Source organism: Cebus imitator, unplaced genomic scaffold (genome assembly GCF_001604975.1).
Source record: "Cebus imitator isolate Cc_AM_T3 unplaced genomic scaffold, Cebus_imitator-1.0 Scaffold12, whole genome shotgun sequence".
Classification (NCBI taxonomy): Eukaryota; Metazoa; Chordata; class Mammalia; order Primates; family Cebidae; genus Cebus; species Cebus imitator.
This window is the reverse complement of record NW_016107327.1, coordinates 5,357,312-5,378,240: the sequence shown is the minus strand read 5'-3', so window position 1 is coordinate 5,378,240 and position 20,929 is coordinate 5,357,312. Positions and strand designations below refer to the sequence as shown.

Genomic DNA, 20,929 nt, shown 5'->3' with positions numbered 1-20,929 from the left:
TAATTTTTCTGTGAAATTTGTCCCAGTTGGATGTTCAGGTTTTCAATTAATGTTACCCACAATAACAAGTTTACATGAAAAACAATGAATCTGCCTTAGGTATACCTTATAATGGCATTTAGTTTACCCTATTTAGCTCATATTTATGTATGCATTTTTCTCAAGAATTCCATGGAATATTGAGTAGGAGAGTAAACATAGGTTGATTTTGAAGTGTTTATTTGAACTTGTTTTGGCTTATCAATGGTATGCCAACTTTTTTTTTTCATTGAGATATAATTTATGTGCAATAAATTCACTTTGGTAAAGAGCACAATCCAGCTCTTTTTAGTATATTCAGAAGACTGTGTAGTTGTCCCCACTATTTAATCCCAGAACATTTTCATTACCCTACAAAGAAATAGCTTGTTTCCTTAGCCATTAGCAGTCACCCTCTCAGTTCCTGACAACCACTAATCTACTTTTTTGTCTGTAAGGATTCACCTATTCTAGGCATTCATATAAATAGAATCATATAACATGTGGCCTTTTGTGTCTGGCTTCTTTCACTTATCATAATGTTTTCATGGCCTGCCTATGCTGTAGCATTTATCAGTACTTCATTCTTGTTTTTGATTGAATAACATTCCATTGTAGGAATATGCATTTTGTTTATCCATTCATCAGTTGATGGACATTTGATTGTTTATACTTTTGGCTATTATGAGTAATGCTGCTGTGTACATTCATATACAACTTCTTAGATGGTAATATATTTTCATTTCTCTTGAGTATTTCCCTAAGAGTAGAATGTCTGGGTCATATGGTGACTATGTTTGATGTTTTGGGGAACTGCCAAACTACTTTCCATAGCAGCTTCATGATTTAACTTTCCCATCCACAATGTACAAGGGTTCCACTTTCCCCACATCCTTGCCAACATTTGTTATTGTCTTTTTAAAAATTTTATTACAGCCATTCTTATGTGTGTAGAGTAGTATCTCATTGTGGTTTTGCTTTGCATTTTCCTGAAGACTAATGATGTTGAGCAACTTTTCGTGTGCTTGTAGAGCATTTGTACATCGACTTTCTAGAAATAAGTTCAATTTATCTGTTTTTTCTTCAGTTGCTTGTGTTAGTTGTCATATCCAAAAAACCATTACTTAACCCAGTGTCACAATGATTTATACCTATGTTTTCATCTAGGAGTTTTATAGTTTTAGGTCTTACATTTACATCTTTGATCCATTTTGAGTTAATTTTTGTATATTGTGTGAGGTAGGGGCCCAAATTCATTCTTTTGCATGTAGCTATCCAGTTGTCCAGCATCAATTTTTGAAAACATTCTTTCCCTGTTGCATGATACCAATAGCCTTGTCAAAACTCAGTTGATAATAGATATATAGAATTATTTCTAGGCTCTCAATTCTATTTCATCAATCTATATATCTGTCTTTATGCCAGCAACACACTGTCTTCTTGATTACTATGGCTTTGTAGTAAGTTTTTAAATTGGGAAGTGCGAGTCTTCCAACATGGCTATTTTCAAGATCATTTTGACTATTATGGGTTCTTTACATTTTCATGTGTATTTTAGGATCAGCTTGTTAATTTCAACCAAAACAAGGTAGCTGGTATTTTGACAGAAATTGCATTGAATATATATAGACAAATTTGGATAGTATTGCCAACTCAGCAATATTAGTCTTTTCATTGATAATTCCTGTTTCTTTAAACAATGTTTATAGTTTTCAATGTACAAGCCTTGTACCACTAGCTAAGTTTTTCCTAAGTATTTTATTCTTTTTGATGCTGTTGTACATAGCATTGGCTTTTTAATTTTATTTTTGGATTGTGCATTGTCAGTGTATAGAACTACTATGTAGTTTTGTACATTGATTTTTTTTATCCTGCAGCCTTGCTGTACTCGTTTATTATTTCTAATAGTTTTTTGTGAGTTTCTTGGGATTTTCTATATACAAGATCATGTCATCTGCAAATAGTGATAGTTGTATTTCTTTCATTTCCAGATGCCTTCTCATTTCATTTTCTTGCCTAATTGTCCTGGCTAGAACCTCCAGCATAAGTTGTATAGAAATGGTGGGGCAGATATCCTTTTTTATTTCAGAATTTAGGGGAAAAGAGTTCAGTCTTTCACCATTAAGTATGATGTTAGCTGTGGGTTTCTCATAGATGCTTCTTTTTTAAGGTTATGGAGGTTTCCTTTCTATATTTCTGGTTTGTTTAATCTTTTTATCATGAAAGAATGTTAGGTTTTGTCAGATGCTTTTTCTGCCTCTTGTGAGATGATTGTGCGTTTTTTTTTTTTTTTTTTNTTTTTTTTTCTCCTTTACTCTATCTAAAGAAGGTATATTTTATTGATTGGTTTTTATGTATTGAACCCACCTTGTATTCCTGGGATAAATCCCACTTAGTTATTGGTGTATAGTACTTTTTATACACTGTTAGTTTCTGTTTGCTGGTATTTCATTGAGGATTTTTGCATCCATATTCATAAGGAATATTGGTCTGTAGTTAGTAGGGTTTTCATGATGTCTTTATCTCATCTTGGTATCAGGGTAATACCATTTTGGAGAATGAATTAGAAAGTGTTCCCTCCTCTCCTATTTTTTGAAGAGTTTATGAAGTATTGGTGTTAATTCTTCTTTAAATGTTTGATAGATTTCAATAGTGAAGCCATCTGGATCCTGTGCTTTTCTTTGGGAAAACTTTATTGATTATTAATTCAATCTCTTACTTCTTCTAGGATCATGTGCCAGTTTAATTCATCTTTTACTTCTTAGCACTAGACGTGTATGTGGTCTTGTATCCTTTTTTATTCTTTGTTCTTCCCCTCAGTGTCCCTTCTTAACTTTGCATGTATGAGTAGATGCTAGAAGCCTAGCAAATCTTGTCATTAAATGGTTATGTTATGTTTTGATTGCAACATGAAAGGCAAGTTTGGATATTAAAACCATAAAGTAGATTAATTATCTGCTTGCTTTAGCTTTGAATATGTTATTCAAGGAGATTTAGTTGTTTGCTACTACTCTTCTGGCACAAAGAATACCATGGGAATACCCTAGTGTTTTGTTGCTTTGTTGTAACCCAGTATTATACGTAAATGGGCCATTCACAGGGTCTGTTCATGACAGGCCATCTTCCGGAGTTATTACTCCTCTTAGTAGTATGCTAATGCTATTTCTGGTGTGTTATAGTTTGTTGCTGTTGACAGTGCTTTCAATGGTTGTATCTGGCTTCCCCAATTAGGGATGTCATCCAAATCAGTTATTCTTCATCCTTCCAAATTAGTACTACATATAGCAAATAAAAGCATATACATTCATCCTTGGAGGTTAAGTAAGTAAAGGTAATTGTTAATGAAATTATTAGCTTTGGAAATAAAATCGTAAGGTAGATTAAGCCTGGTAATTAGATTTTTTTTTTATGCTGCTTACATGTGCTTTTGACCATTAGCTTATAGACTGTTCTCAACTGTTGTGTTTTGACACAGTGATTCAGTGAAGGGTGGGGTGAGTTGTGTGCTACTGGCATTTGGTGGCTTGAGGCCAGCAATACTAAACATTGCATAGTGTGAGGGGACAAATCCACTTTATTTAGCTACCCAGAATTCTAATAACATCTCCATTGAGAAACACTGATACATTTCAGTAATATTTATAATATTGAATTACCATACTCTAGGATTTTACAGTATCTTCCAGGTAACTTTTAATTTATAAACATCTTTTCATATAAGTATTGGAGTAAACCTTTCTTTGTCTAGTTTCGCTGTAGCTTCATAATGTTTGTGGATGTAGAATTCCAGCCTGACAAACTTCTCATACGTCTATACCAAAGTACACCAGATCATAGGAAAGAGTAACCATTTTCCTTTTGGGGAAGTCTTCAGGAAGGGTTGACTTTGAAATCTCAACTTTAAGTTAAAAATTCATATTAACTTTGCATTTGCTTTTCAGCTCCAGGTATAATTTATATACAATACAATGTATTGGTTTTAATTGTAACCACTACCCCACATCAAGATATAAAACATTTCTATGACCCCCAGAAAGTTCTATCATGCCTTTTATCACCTCCAACCCCCTCTGCAATTACTGATCTAATTTCTGTTACCATAGCTTAATCTTGCCTGTTTCAGAACTTTGTAGAATCGAAACCATACAATAATTTATTCGTTTCTGAATTATTTCACTCATAATGTTTTTGAGATTTTTTCACATTATACATATCAGTAGCACATTCTTTTTTAGTGCTGAGTCATCTTCTATTGTATAGATACTCCATAATTTGTTTATGGCTCTTCTCAATATTTGGCTAGTATGGATAAAGCTGCTTTATCCATGTAGTTTCATCCTTGTAAAAGTCATTTTGTGGCCCATGTTTTCATTCCTCTTTGATAAATACTTAAGTATTTATCAAATACTTAGGAGTATGGGGTTAGGAATACTACTGTTGGATCATAGGACAGGTATATATTTATTCTTAAGAGACTCTAAACTGTTTTTGAGCTGTTCACATTTCACACTCCCTTTAGCAATATACTTTTATTTTCATAGTGGCGCCTTTGGAGGAGCAGAAGGTTTTAATTTTGATGAAGTCCAATTTATCATTGTTTTCTTTTATGATTAGTACTTGCTGTATCCTAAAAAAATCTTTGTATGCCCCATGTTACTAAGATTTATCCTGTGCTTTCCTAGAAGCTTTATAGCTTTAACTTTTATTTTATAGGTCTTTGATCTATCTTGATTTAATATTTGTGTCTGGTGTGAAGTGGGGGTTGAAAGTTTATTTTTTCACATACAGGTGTCCTGTTACTCTACCCCATTTATTAAAAAAGGCTTTCCCCATTGCATCACCTTAGAGCTATGTTGAAAATCAATTAACTATATATGTGGACATATCTATACACATACTCTATTCTGTTAATTTTTCTCTATTTATGCCATACTATAATCTCTCTTGATTACTGTAGCAATTCAGAAATCAGATAGTGTGAGTGCTCCAGGTTTGTCCTTTTTCAAGGTCTTTGTATCTTCATATGAATTTTAGAATCATCTTGTCATTCTTACATAAATGTCAAGGTATTCTTTATTAGGATGGCATTGAATCTGTAGATCAATTTGCAGAGAATTTACATCTTAACAATATTGAGGTTTCATTTACTTCTGTCATCTTTATCTGCAATGTTTTAGTTTTTTATGCACAAGTCTTTGACATCTTTTATCCATTTATATATAGGTATAATTTTTAATGCTATTGAAAATAGTATTTTAAAATTACATACTTTCCAATTATTTGTTGCTAGCATATCAAAGTAAAATTGATTTTGACATAGATCTTGTATCCTCCATTCTACTAAATTCATTTAATTGTTTGAGATTTTTTTTGGTATAAATTTCTTAGGATTTACTAAGCAAATCATGCTGTCTATAAATAAGAGTGTTTCTTCCTTTCCAATCTTTATGGTTTTTCTTTTCTTTTCTTGCCGTAGAGCACTGGCTAACGTCCCCATTACTATGTTTAATAGAAGTGGTGAGAGCAGACATCCATGCCTTATTCCTGATCTTACAGGGAAAACATTCAGTATTTCACTCTTAATTTGATATTAGCTGTAGATTTTTCATAGAGGAAATTTCTTTTCTTCCGAGCTGACTGAAAGCTTTTATCATAGTGGGTATTGAATATTGTTGAGGCTTATCCAAATTTATTTGATTATTTAATTTTCATATGAGTTTTCTTTTAGTTTTAAATTAAATTCTCTTCATTTTTTCTTTAATTCTTTTAATTTATTCTCTTACATTGATATTTCAGTTTTAACTTTATGTTTTTGAGATGGAGTCTCACTTGTCACCTAGGCTGGGGTGCACTGTTTTGATCTCGGCTCCTTGCAACCTCCACCTCCCCAGTTCAAGCAATTCTCATGCCTCAGCCTCTCAAGTAGCTGGGATTACAGGCGGCACCGCCACACCCAGCTAATTTTTGTGTTTTTAGTAGAGGTGGGGTTTCACCATGTTGGCCAGGCTGGTCTTGAATTCCTGACCTCAGGTGATCCACTCACCTCGGCCTCCCAAAGATTATAGGCCTGAGCCAACATGCCCGGACAATTTTAACCTTTTAATACTGGAATAAATCCCACTTGGTCATAATTTACAATTGATTTTACATGTTACTAGATTTAGTTTGCTATTCATTTAGTCTGTTGAGGATTTTTGCATCTATGTTCATGAATAATATTGATCTGTAATTTTCTTTTGTTGTAATGTCCTTGTTAGCTTGCTTTGAAGTGTGTTCATAAAATGTGCTAGGAAGTATATCTTCTTCCTGCCATTTTTGTTTGAAAAAGTTTGTGTAGAAATAGAGTTACTGTCTCTTTAAATGTTTGATAGAATTTATCAATGAAGCTGTCTGGACCAGGAATTTTCTAGGTTGGGAAAACTCAATATTGGATTTTCTTTCTTTTGGTATTAACTTTTAAAAATTGTGTTTTTCAAATAATGTTCACGTTCATCTAAGTTCCTGGAATTGTTTACATGAAATGATTAACCATTTCTCCTTTTAATGTCTGTAGCGACTGTATCCTTTCTTTCATTTCTGATATTGATAATTTGTATTTTTTCCCCTTTTCTGGATCAGTCTAAATAAGGATTTACAAATGCTACTAATCCTTTCTTAATACTGACAGCTTTAATTTTTTTCAAAAGATTTGTCATTTTTTCTATTGTATTGATTTTCACTCCTCTTATTTATGTTATTTTCCTTTCTTCTGTTTATATTGAGTTATTTTTCTAGCATCTTAAGGTGGAAGCCTGAGTAATTGACCTTACACCTTTCTTTTCTACATTTAAAGCTATACAATTCCATTAGCTTTGTACTTTAGCCTCACCCCTACAAACTTAGATATGTTGTATTTTTATTATCAACTTTGAAAATACTTCTTAATTTCCCTCTTGATATCTTTTTTGACCTACAGATTATTTAGAAGTGTGTTGTTTAATTTCCAAATGTTTGGTGTTTTCATTGTGGTCGGAGAATATAGTCTGATTTCAGTCCTTTTAAATTTACTAAGACTTGGCCCTGCATGGTTTATCTTGGTGAATACTGACTGTCTTTCTCGTGAATTGCCTTCTTTTGTCATTGGGAATTGCTCTTCATTTCTAGTAATATTCCTTGTCTTGAAGTCTTCTTTGTTTTTTAAAAGTTTCATTTTAGTCCTTTGCTTGATACTGTTACCGCCATGTCAACTTTCTTATCCTTAGTATTTACATGGTTTATGTTTCTCCTTTGGTTTACTTCCACCTTATCTGTGTCTTTATTTAAACCAGGTCGTTTATGAATAATGTATGATTGAGTTTTGATTTTTTTTTTTTTTTTACACAGAATGAAAATTCATTTGGAGTATTTGGTTCAATATTTAATGTAAATACTGTTTTGACTGGATTTAAGTCTATCATCTTGCTATTCATTTTTAATATTCATTTTCCCATTTTTTCTCCTTTCCACCATCTTTTGAGCTAATCAGCCAGTATTTTAGTATTCTATACTATATCGTCTGTTTGCTTTAATAGTTTTATTTGTATGCTTACTTATTTTTTGAGAAAGAGTCTTGCTCTGTCGCCCAGGCTGGAGTGCAGTGGCACAATCATTGCTCATTACAGCCTTGATCTCCTAGGTTCAAGCAATCCTCCCACCTCAACCTCTGTAATAACTGGGACCGCAGGCACACACCACCACGCCTGGCTAATTTTTGTATTTTTAGTAGAGATGGGGTTCTACCATGTTGCCCAGGCTAGTCTTGAACTCCTGGGATCAAGTGATCTGCCTGCCTATGTTGCCCAGGCTGGTCTTGAACTCCTGGGATCAAGTGATCCACCTGCCTATGTTGCCCAGGCTGGTCTTGAACTCCTGGGATCAAGTGACCCACCTGCCTTGGCCTCCCAAAGTGGTAGAGTTACAGGCGTGAGCCACTGTGGCCCTTTTTTTTTTTTTAGTGGTTGCTGTGACTCTGTTCAAAGGTATAATGTGCGTCCTTAACTGACCACACTTGGTTTTGAATTAATACCACTTCACATAGAGTGGAAGAGTCTTTTAAAACCAAGTAATTTGCCTGGGCGCGGTGACTCACACCTGTGATCTCCCTTTGGGAGGCTGAGGCGGGCAGATCACCTGAGGTCAGGAGTTCAAGACCAGCCTGACCAACATGGAGAAACCCCATCTCTTCTAAAAATCACAAAATTAGCTGGGCGTGGTGATACATGCCTGTAATCCCAGCTACTCGGGAGACTGAGGCAGGAGAATTGCTTGAACCCGGGAGGCGGAGGTTGTGGTGAGCCGAGATCGCGCCATTGCACTCCAGCCTGGGTAACATGAGTGAAACTCCGTCTCAAAAAAAAAAATAAAATAAAATAAAATAAAATAAAATAAATAAAGTAATTCATTAAAAACTAGTAACACCTTTCCATCCTTTGTGCTATTGTTGTCACCTACTTTACTGCTGCATATGTTCTAACCTCCACAGTACGTCATTAATGGTCATATATCTTTTAAAGAATTTATGAAAAGAAAAATAGTTTTTTTAATTTCCAACTTCTAATGATTTTTCTTTTTTCTATAAATTCATATTTCTTTCTAGAGTCATTTTTCTATCAGCCTGTACGCAACTCACCAATTCTAGAATTACTATAGTTTTAAACAAAGCTCTGTTAATACATTTAAAGATATTGATAAATTCACCTTTAGTTTTGAGGCACAACAACCCTTATGTTGTAGCTTTTGTTTATATTCACAATTCTCCAAGGAAAAAGCAAAGCTAGTTCTCAAAGAAAAATGTTTAACTAGCAGTCCTTTGAAGAAATTTTAAGACAATAATAGGTAAAATTGATCTCTGGATATAGTTTATATGAGTTTTCAGAGGACTTTGCAAGTGTCTTAATAAAAGTTTAAAGAAAATAGCCATAATATAAATAGGAAAGTCCTCACATGAGGTTGTCAGCTTGGCCATAGGAAGTAATCAAGTTACTGGCTTTCAGAATTCACTGCTTATTTGGTTTTTTGATGTTCTTGTGCATCGAATTCCTTGGTGGGCTGAAGCACTTTCTTAGTGTTTAGGGAAAGTGGCAGAAAATAGTCTTTTGAACAAATTCCATCTAGTGGCAGCTTGGTGGGGATGAGTAGGTGAGGTAAGATGTTAGAGAGCTGGGTAATAGTTGTGAATAAACCATCAAAGGACTTTACGTACCCCACCCTTCACCCCAGATTGGTTTGGCTTAAAGCTATGAATGACAGCAGGATCTTGAATTAGAGGGTCCAAAGACTATAATGTGGTTTATTTTCACTGTTTGTTTATTCAAATAAGTGATATTATTGGGTGAGTCCAAACACACGGTTCTCCTACAAATTATATCACCTAAATGCCAAATACTGTAAAGTATTTGTAGATACAAAATCTTTTTCTTCTAGTGAGTGATAAATTAAAGAGATAATTACATTGCACTGAAGACATATGACGGTAGAGGGAAATACAAAGTACTACTAAAGTGCATAGGAGTTGTACCTATGATAGATCTGGGGCAAGTTTGTGTTTGTAGGCATTGGAGAGACATGATATCCTAGCTGAATCCTAAAGAACTTAGGTGACGTGACATAAGGATAGGATCAGTGGAGTTCAGTGAAGAGAGAATGCTATATGTAACTTATTGTCTGTATCAAAGCGGAAAAATATCTTGTCTATAATCAATAGTTTGAGACAAGAAGAAAGGAATGAGAGATGAGACTGGGGAGAGAAATGTTGGTGTGGTCATGGATGACCATGTATGTCATGCTTAGATGTTTAGACTTGGTTCTTATAGGAAAATTTTAGTCACTGGAGCATTTGAAGCAAGAAAACAGTATTGTCAGATTATTTATTTTTGGAAGATCGTTCTTGCTGCAGCGTAAGCAATATTAACACTGGAAATAGGGAGGCTTCTTAAAAGGTTGTTGAAGTATTCTAGGCAGAAGATAATGGAAGTGAAAATGTAGAAGTAGATGGCTTAGAAACTATTAAGGGGGTAGAATAGATAAGTGGCAGATAGACTATAGAGGAAGAAAGAGTTGAAGATGGCATCCAGTTTTCGGGCTTAGGCGTTCCTTGAAATAAAGAAAAGGAAAGGAGGGAATAATAGTTTGAAACATGTAGAATTTGGGATACCTGTAATACATTCAGTTGAGAGTCATTAAGAAATTGTACAGTGCCATCTGGAAAATGAGAGAACGTTCTGTTGGAGATAAAGATGGAGGGGTGGTCATGAGCGTATGACAGGTAGTGTATTATCTTCATAGTGCTCATAATTACAGAGCTAGAATTATAACTTGAAGCCAGTGATTCCATGTCACATCAGTGCTTTCTTCTGTAAAATACTGTTGAAACATACTTACTTAGGAGTGAATAAAAAATAGGGCAGAAGTTAAAATGCAGTGTTGTTTATATTCGGAAATAACTGGAAAGGAATAAAATGAAGGTGATAAAAGATGAGAGATCTGTTGCTTTAGAAGTTCTGCTTGTTGACCAGCAGAGGGCAGTCAGTTTTGAAGCTCAGTATTTTTCTGTCCTGTTTTCCCCTTTAAGGCCTAGAAGCTTGGGTATTTTGAATATAGATTTTCAGTGTTCTTGTTACACTGGGTTAGGTATCCAAGGCACTTCTATTTATTTTTGCTTCCGAGACTTAGAAGTCTATGTTCAGTTTTTGTTCTGGAGCAAGGTCTTTATCCACCTCCTATTCCTTATGTTTGGACCTTGTTTCCTCAGTAAAGCTGAAAAGACTTGAGTCATCCCTTAAGAGCTGCCGTGGTGGCATGAGGTTGGGACTTAGTGTAAATCATGTAGAATCTGAGAATGTCATGAATCTTTGCCTCTTCATTTCTCAGTTAAGAAATTATCAGTTTTTGTGCTTGGTTAACTATTCAGATTCAGGGACATGAATTGTGCTTTTATTAGTCATAGGATTCAGGGAATTGAATGAAAGAGATTGACTTTTAGTTTCTAGAGACAGTATTGATAAGCTAGTTGATTCTGTACAGCAGCAGGCTCCTCCACTATTTAATTTGAGGGGTGTAAGAAAAATTTACTATCCACCTGTCACATGTCTGAAATGCCTACTTTTGAGCTTTAAGCATTCAAGGCTCCCTTAAAATTCAGAAATTTCACTGAGAGGAACAAGGTAAGTATGGCAGCACAAATTATTTCTCTTGAATTCACTAACCAATGATTTAGTGAAAACTTGCGACAATAGGACATGAGTAGGAAAGTTTAACTAGTTTTAACTAGGAAATCGGAAAAAAGGTCCAGAGCTAGAATTACACAGTTTCCTGTTTGTAAACCGTCAGTGCCTTCCTACTCACTAGGGAATTCATTATAAGAATAAGGCCAAAATTTATAGAGCATATACTGTTCTCATTTAATCTTTAAACCAGCCATAAGAGATAATTAGTATTACTATCCCTGGTTTGCACATTGGGAAACTGAGGAACAGAGAAATTAAGTAATTTGTCTGAGATTGCTTATGGAGGAGACAATGAGTGTTTGCCGCTGTTCAGTTCTGTATATCTTATGCCTCCTAGCACAGTTCCTTGCCCATAATAGGTACGCAGTAACCCAGGTAATTCTGAATGGAATCAGAACATGGACTAGCATGAAGCCATGTTACTGTGGATGGTGGTTTTTGGGAGGAGAGGCCCATATGGAGTCACTGCAAACCCCTGCAGGATTCCTGAAGCCACTGGGTTTATAAAGATGTGCTTTCTGCTTCTAACTTAGTAGAGCATTCATCTGATTTACGGAAATGTGGAAAAAGAAGTAGAAAAGCCTTTAAAGGTTTTACTTCACAACACCTGCTCTGCTGTATTAAGGTGAAGGGATAAAAATTGGATTACTATTTTTAGTTACTTAAGAGTATCATTATTAAAATGCTGTTATTTATCTAAAATTTGTAACTGATGATTTTCCATTTTTTCTTGTTAGAGCAATAGAGTTCCTCAGAGGTTTCATTATAAAAACAAGAAACTTGCTTTAGTGATATAACAAATCAAATTAGGTGGGATAAGTTGTTTGGGGGCTGGGTGACTTTAATTGACTTTAATGGGTAACAATTATAAAGGCTAACATAATCGATCTGGCAGTTTTAGAAGATGTTAACGTTTAGGTTTGATTAGGTTTCCTAGGACATCTGTTGTGCACCTGGGAAGTGAATTGTTTCTTTAGTCTTTCATTTTCATCCAGGTGAAGAATCTAGATTAAGGAATATCCTCATGTAGAAAGTTATGTGGGAAAACCTTCTATTTCAGAAATGAACAGTACATTAGTAGTGAGAAGAATAAACAGAGCCCTTTTTTTCTTCTTACAAACTCTGGGCCCTTAACTACATTAGTATTTGTTGTGATTTCTAATGTGACTAGAAATCAGTGCTAGTCAACTCTGGGGAAAGGACTTGGTGAAGCAGAGAAAAATTAAAACTGATGGTGAGAAAGCAGGTTTAGTTTTTATGGCCGTAGTTATCTGTGTACTCTCCACCCTCTTGACTGTGGATAATTGAGAGTGGCTGGTTATTCTGGCCAGGTCATTGTGATTGACAAGTTACAGTTGTGGACTTTGCCAAATCATAAGTTCAGGAATAAAAATAATCTATATTATGTATTCAGTTTCAAAAAAGATTGACTTTCTAAGTTAGTTGCTGTTTTGGGGAAGAGAATGCTATCACCGTAAAGTTGTGAATTATGAAAGACATTTCTGTTGGGTTACTGAATGTCCCTTGGGGTTTTTTTCATTTATAACATTGCCTCAGGCCTTCTGCTGCATCCTGTTGGAATGACCTTCTTTTCAACTCTGTGCTGGCAGCTGTAATATGGCTCTTTCCCCTGAATCCTTCAGGCTTGTCACATGACAAACATGAACTGTGACCCCTTTGTTCCTTACTCAGATGATTAGGTCTCTTTTTTTCTTCTGTTTAACAATTTTACCTTATTGTCTTTCCTTTCCCCCGCTTTGCTTCCATGTTAATTTCCTCCTGAGGCAAGGTTTTTGGGGTAGCAATTTAATTTTTTTATTGAAATATAACATGAATATAGAAAGTATACAAATCATAACCTCACCGTATTTTCACAGCATGAACACATTCATGTAGGCAGTAGTAAGATCAAGAAGGAAACATCACCAAACTCCAGAAAACCGCAGTCTCCTTGTAATCACGTTTCATCTCCCTCATGGAAACACACTCTCCAGATTTTTTTTAGCTTTGCCTCATTGAGACTTGGTAGAAATCGAATCATACAGTATGAATTCCTTTGTGTTTGGTTCCTTTCATTTAACATTTTTGTGTTACTCTTTCATGTTAGCCAGTCATTATTGCTGTGTATTATAACATGGTATGACTATTCCACAATTTATTGTACTCTTTATGGCCACTTGGATTATTTCTAGCTTAGGACTCTTGTGAATAGTAGTCATCCTTATATATATCTTTTGATGAACCTATGGCATATTTCTGGGTGGATATTTACATAGATGTGGAATTGCCAAGACATTGTGTCTATCTAGCCACTTATTTTTAAATTTCATATAAAACACTAAAGTACTGATTTTAGGTAAACACTTGGAAGATTTATAAACATACGGATGCAGTTTTAGCATAATATATCTAATTTATGGCTAAAGAAATTGCCTCTAGTTAAATGTATTGTAGTTGTTTTTTGCTTTTTGAGACAGGGTCTTCACTGTCACCCAGGCTGGAGTACACTTGGCTCACTTCAACCTCTGCCTCCCAGGTTCAAGCAGTTCTTCCACTTTAGCCTCCCAAGTAACTGAGATTACAGATGCACAGCACCACGCCCTGCTTATTTTTGTATTTTTTGGTAGAAATGGGGTTTCATCATGTTATCTGGGCTGGTCTCAAACTCCTGACCGCAAACTCCTGACCTCCTGACTTGGCCTAAATATATTGTGGCTTTAAACAGGTTATTCCTGTAAACAACAAAATTGCCTCTCACTGCCAGTTACATGTTTTAGTAACTTTCTTCCTAATATGTACTTTTTTTCAATTTTCCAAACAAAGCTGAGCTTTTGGTCCCATTCTGCAAAAATCTTATGAAGATGTTTTGATGGTAATAATTTACCATGGTTAAGATTATATCTGAGTTACACCATCTCTGAGTGTTCAGGGTGACATGCTAGTGCTTCACTGCAAGGCTTAGCCAAAGCTCCAGAGGCTTACACTTGCACAAATTGCATTCATTACCAATAACCCTGCAGAAGTAGTGAGAGACTGGCTCTATATACTGTAGATGGGCTCTGGGGTAAGTAGCCAAACAGTTATGCAGCTGAGACCAATCTTTTCTTCCTTTTAAAATGTGGACTTTCCAAAATTTTTTCCATGGATACTTAAGCACAAGTTTAACCTATTGGGTATAAAAATATGACTACGATATCGTGTTCCTCAAAAACTGGCTAGTATCTCTTAAAGAAGTTTTATTTGACCATCAGATAAAGTATCCCCTAAGTCATGCTGTGAACATGCACGGAATTAAGTTTGACTGATTCTGACTATGGTGTTTGGGAGACCTTAAAGAATTTCCTTCCCCTCCATCAAAACAAAACAAGAAACCCAAAAAGGTGGAAGGAGTAATTAAAATTTAATGGTTATAAAAAGTAACAGAACCAGATTTTCTTCCTGTGTTAGGTAAATATCTTTCCTTATGTATGTCTTTTGGGTGGATGAAAAAGAGTTGCCAGTCCTATTGAGACGTTTTTTGAGACAAAGGATTTCGTTTTGAAACAAAGGTAAAAAAAAAAAATTAAAGCGTTTCAGTTTTACAAAATTATCCTTTGAGAGTTCTATGTTTTTCTTTTCTTTCAGTTAGAAGTAATAGTGTATAGACATATTGGTAAACATATTCAGAAAACTGTCTTAATATAGGATTGTTGTGTTTTTGTCATTTTAAAATGACATTTAGAATTCATCTTGTTCTATTTTAAACCAGTACATTCAATTTAGAAAATATTGCAGACAACCTGTGTTGTTCTATGTACTCTGCTAAGCCCTAGAGGAGACGGAAACCATAGTTCTTCTCCTCAGAAAGCTTATGGTCTAGTGGGTATGTGGTGATGGTGGGAGCATATACAAATTACTATAATACAATATAAGATAATTGCCACAGTGAAATTTCCTTGGATGAGAGACAGGTAGACCCATTTGAAATGGGTCTTAAAAGCTGAGTAGATTGGCCTAGAATGGCCTCTTTGCTGATCTCTGCCTGTTGGCAGAGAAGCCATGTGGCTGCTGTTAAGATGTCTTGTAAAGGAGCAATGGGAAGTGAGCCTGGAGGGAAGGAAGCCAGGGTGATGAGTTTATATGTGATACAGGGGATAATATAGCACAGTGGTTAAGAGCACTTACTTTATTTTTATTTTTTTGAGACGGAGTCGCTCTGTTGCCCAGGCTGGAGGGGAGTGGCGCTATCTCGGCTCACTGCAGCCTCCGCCCCCTGGGTTCAAGCTATTCTCCTGCCTCAGCCTCCCTAGTAGCTGGGATTATAAGCACACGCCACCACACCTGGCTAATTTTTGTATTTTTAGTAGAGATGGCATTTCTCTATGTTGGCCAGGCTGGTCTCAAACCCCTGACCTCGGGTGATCCACCCTCCTCGGCTTTCCAAAGTGCTGGGTTTACAGGTGTGAGCCAGTGTGCCCAGGCAGAGCACTTACTTTTTAGCTCAAACAGCTCAACCTTGCTGTGTGACCTTGAACAGATTGCTTAACCTATCTAAGCTCAGTTTCCTCATTTGATAAATGGGACCAGCGCTCATATAACTGACTGCAATTTTGTATGATAGAAAAGAGATAATATATGAAAAGAGCTCAGCATAGTTCTCAAGAAGCTGCTCTGAACAGTGGGGAACCATTGAAGATTTTGGAACCATGGCCCAGTGGGATCTGAACTGTGAAGGGCTTTCATTGTTATTTTTATTATTGACATACAAAAGACTGCATACATTTTAAGTATACATTTGATAGATGTTTATGTATGCATATACCTATGAAATCATCACCACAATCAAAGTGGTAAACACATCTATCACTCTGAAAAGATGCATGAAAGACCTTTAAAGAGGAAAGTCTGACCTGCAATGTGCTGGAAAAAATGGAGCCAAGTAGAGCCTGGAAATGAAGAAACCAGTTCAGAGGCTTCCCATACTCCAGGTGAGAAGGAAAGAATGAATGACGTCAGGAGATAGGCTTAGTGGCCATTTCAGACTGGCTGCTGGAGGACAGGGTTAGGTCTTTATCTTTACATTATCTCCAGTACCTAACCCAGTGACCAGATGGTAGTGGGCTCTTACATGCTAGAATCGACAGGCTTTCCCTTTATGAAAGATTTTTATTTTAAATTGCTTTTCCTTTTATTCTTTTTTAGGGCTTAAAAGACAACCTTCTTGCTTCGGGGACATCCAGCCTGACAGCCACCAAACAGTTGCTTCGTCCAAGAATCACGAGAATCTGCCTCAGGGACCTGATATTTTGTATGGAACAGGAACGGGAGATGAAGTATTCTCGAGCTCTATACCTGGCCCTTCTGAAGTGACCACTCCACTCTCCATCCAGATTCTTGCTATTTACTGCCAAAGAAGACACAAAGAGCATTGTTGCACTGTCCTGAAATTTCAGTTTCTGGAAAATAATCACCAATACAAAAGAGCATTGTTTACAGTTAGAAATTTTATCGAGTCTTACCTATCCATCCCATGGGCTCTTACAGACTAGAATTTGTCTCTGTCTTCTGAAAATCAGTTATGAAATACATTTTGCACAGAATTAGGCATCTGCCTACCTGTGCATTTAATTACAGCAAGTTAAGACCCTGTTTGTTACCACCTGCCTCATTTGCCAGATTGTAACAGGTGAGGTGTCCTTCCGTAATGCAGTGTGCATTGAGATGCTGGAGAAAGGAAGAGGCACTACAGGAAAATACAAGAATGACGATTTCATTCTATGTTGAACCTGTTCCAAAGTGGTAGGTGTTCTGGGCTGGAATCAGAAGTTACTTAGCTAACTATGACAGTCACCTTCTGTACATGACAGGCCACAGAGTAGGGCTTGTGGTGACTTTGGTTGTCTGAGTCCCAGTGTTGTCAAAATGAGACAAATGGGGAAAAATCGCTTGGGGTTGCTAATTCATGACACGCTTCATGTCACCATGTGCTGTTTCTGATACCAAGTGAGGGGACATCCTTGTCAGGGAAACCTTAAAATTGAATCTACCTATACATCTTATTGAAAAAATGGAGAAGGTGGAAAGTATTGGAAGGAATGCATTCGAACTGATGAGTGGAATGTGAAAATGGTATCCTAAAACAGGAAATTTGCTTCATACGCCTAAGAGGGGAAGGGGCAGAATCGGAACTCCAAAACTACTAGTACGTGTTTTGTTGATGAGAAAAAAATCACAGCACAGCCGGAAAGGAGAATGGGCCAGATGTTTTCAAATTACAGTATTTCAAAAGAAAGATGTTATTTTTTGTTTTGTATTCTCTTAAATCCAAAGAAGGATGGTTTTTGTAGTTCCTTCTGTCATAATACCTTTTAGTTATCCTAAGTCTTAAGTACATTGACACATTTTAAAAATCCTAATTGGCCGGGCGTGGTGGCTCACGCCTGTAATCCAAGCACTTTGGAGGCCAAGGTGGGTGGATCACCTAAGGTCGGGAGTTCAAGACCAGCTTGACCAACATGGTGAAACCCTGTCTTAAAAAAAAAAAAAAAATCCTAATTAATGATGAGAAATTTTTAACAATAGGACTTTATGTTGGATTCTGTACTTAAAAGGTACTGTCAGTATCTCACTCTTGGGGATATGAGCTCTAAATATGAAAAGCAAGTTATATGTGTTCACTTGAGGAAGAAGCTGACGGACAAAGCTACCCCTCTTTAAAAAAAAATTCCACGTGTGTGGAATAGCGCTGGTGAAAAATAATCATTGTAGTTAGAATCACATACAGAAAAAAATGATTGAATCCTCCAAGAATGTTTTCCAAAAATGGGAAATGCTATACTTAAAAGAATTCAGAGGAAGAAAAAAATAAAACCACCTCACGTATGTTATTCTTCATCCTGTTCTTCCCATTGGGACTGTTACGGCCATATTCTACACTATAGTAAATTTTAAACTGGCCGCATTTTTTTTTTGTCAGCAAGTTATTATGTAAAATGCTATAAATTATGTGTATGTTAAAGGAGTACTTTAAGAAGAGATCTTTATCTAAAGTTGTTTTTGTATATTTAAATGCTTAGCTTTATTTTTTGTACAGTGCAGCATACTCATATTTGTGTATAATCTTATTGATCAGATGTTTAAAATTACTTCAAATACTTCATTAAAATAATTATTTTATTATAAGAATAACTTTGTTCAGTCACTGACTTTGAAAACCATTGTCCTTAGTAGTTAGCCCCTGATGTGCTCAAATTGCTGGGCAGTGAATTTTTCCTAGTTCGGATTGTGAGTTACTTTGGAGTATGAGTATTTTGGTTCCAGAAAGTCACTTTAGATCCAAGTTGTTGTATCACTTTCTTTGAAATAGTTGTAAGTTTGCATGCTGTTTGACTCACAAAGAAAGCTAAGCATACTCATTACAAAAGCTTTTCTTGCCCATCAGCGTTTTTTACTAAGGTATTTTTCAAAATTTATTTTTAATATTCATTTTTAAACTTTGTCTTATAAAATATATCTTACATAGAAAAGAATAAGTGTATCCAAGGTATTCTGCGCAGTTTGCAAAATGGTGGCCTTGGAGTAGATTTGATCTACAAATGCATTCTCCTGGACTCACACAGTACTGCTAATATTTTAATTCCTAAGAATCTATATTTCTATTTCTTTGGAAAAATTAAAAGATCTGGAATCACTAGCTATACCCTTTTGTATAGCAACAGTCCACCAGAGCTAACCAGCAGCTGTCTACTTTAGATACATAGGCATGAGTTTACCTTTCCTTGCCTGATTCATTTAGGTATTAGAGTTCATGACCCTCTCCCTTCAATATTTATTTTGCAGCTAGGCCTCACACCTGTAATCTCTAGCACTTAGGGAGGCTGAGGTGGGAGAATTGCTTCAGGCTAGGAGTTTGAGACCAGCCTGGGCAACATAGCAAGACCCCATCTCTACAAAAAATGAAAAAATTAGCTGGCTGTGGTGATGTGCACCTGTAGTCCCAGCAACTGAGGAGACTGAGGCAGGAGAATTGCTTGAGCCCAGGAGATTGAAGCTGCAGTGAGCTATGATCACACCACTGCACTCCAGCCTGGATGACAGAGCAAGACCCTGTCTTAGAACAAAATGTGGCCACGCATGGTGGTTCACATCTGTAATCCCAGCACTTTGGGAGGCTGAGGTGGGTGGATCACTTGAGGTCAGGAGGTCGAGACCAGCCTGGCCAACATGGCAAAACACCATCTTTACTAAAAATACAAAGTATAAACAAAAAATAAAAAATTAGCCAGATGGGGTGCCGGGCTCCTGTAATCCCATCTACTTGGGAGGCTGAGGCAGGAGAATCATTTGAACCCAGGAGGTAGAGGTTCAGTGAACTGAGATTGCACCACCATACTCCAGCCTGGGTGACAGAGAGAGACTCCATCTCAAAAAAAAAAAAAAATATGTGTGTATATGTTTATATACACACATATACGTATATTTATCTTGGGTGATGAACAGGTAAAAAGTACCAGAAATTCTCCATCTGTTCACTTTTTTAAAGCAACTCTACTGAGGTGTATTTTACATAAAAAAATTACCCATTTCATCTATTTACTTTTATTTATTTCTATATTTTAGATACAGGGTCTTACTCTTTAGATACAGGGTTTCACTCTGTCAACCAACCAATGCTGGAGTGCAGTTATGTGATGATGGGTCACTATAACCCTGAATTCTTGGGCTCAGACGGTCTTCCCACCTCAGGCTCCCAAGTAGCTGGAACTACTGATGAGCACCACCTCACCCAGCTAATTTTGTATTTTTTTGTAGAGACGGGTCGTTGCTGTGTTGCACAGGCTGGTGTTGAACTCCTGGGCTCAAGTGATCCTCCCACCTCGGCCTCCCAAAGTGCTAGGATTACAGGTGTGAGCCACCACGCCCGACCCCATTTACTTTTTTTTTTTTTTTTTTAAGACGGAGTCTTGCTCTGTTGCCCAGACTTGAGTGCAGTGGTGTGATTTTGGCTCACTACAACCTCTGCCTCCTGGGTTCAAGCAATTCTCCTGCCTGAGCCTCCCAAGTAGCTGGGATTATAGGTGCCTGCCACCATGCCTGGCTAATTTTGTATTTTTGGTAGAGATGGGATTTCACCACATTGGTCAGGCTGGTCTCCAATTCGTAACCCCAAGTGATCTGCCCACCTCAGCCTCCCAAAGTGTTGGGATTACAGGCATGAGCCACCAGGCCCAGCCCCCATTTACTTTTAATATGACTGAATGATCTTTTAAATGGTCTCTTCCTGAACATCTTTCATTCTTCTCTTTAAAGTAAAAAAGCAAAGTGTAATATTTCTTAAGACCTGCATTTGAGGAATATTTCATAAGAATTTTGGCAAAACTTTATTTAGAATTAAGAATACTTATACTAGTTAGTCATGGTGACAGCAGAGAACACAAGCAATGTTAAGGCATATTCTTTAGAAAAATATGGAACCAAGACCTCAAGCTGATTAGGTTGGACTTTATCTCTTTGCCTAGTTGTACAGTAAGCCAACTGTTTATAAAACGTTCTCCTCAGCAAGACTCAGTGATTGTGATTATGCAGAGATAAAACTATAATGTGTCATGTTTGTACATGACCTAGTGGTCAGTTTTTGTTTTTAACATTCCTGTCTTTTTAAACACTTTCATATGCCTCTCTGAACTGAG

The 20,929-nt window shown here is 36.4% G+C and overlaps 1 protein-coding gene across 4 annotated transcripts in view; it reads left to right on the top strand.

Moving 5' to 3' along the window:
* TAF4B (TATA-box binding protein associated factor 4b) overlaps positions 1-18,420 on the top strand; it is a 157,989-nt gene extending 139,569 nt beyond the window's left edge. For all 4 annotated transcript variants that reach the window (XM_017498249.2, XM_037727905.1, XM_017498239.2 and 1 more), the window contains one exon: positions 16,443-18,420. In XM_017498249.2, the coding sequence (XP_017353738.1) occupies positions 16,443-16,610 (168 nt within the window). In that variant the 3' untranslated portion in view covers positions 16,611-18,420. The remainder of the gene's footprint in view (positions 1-16,442) is intronic.
* The last annotated feature ends 2,509 nt before the right edge of the window (positions 18,421-20,929 follow it).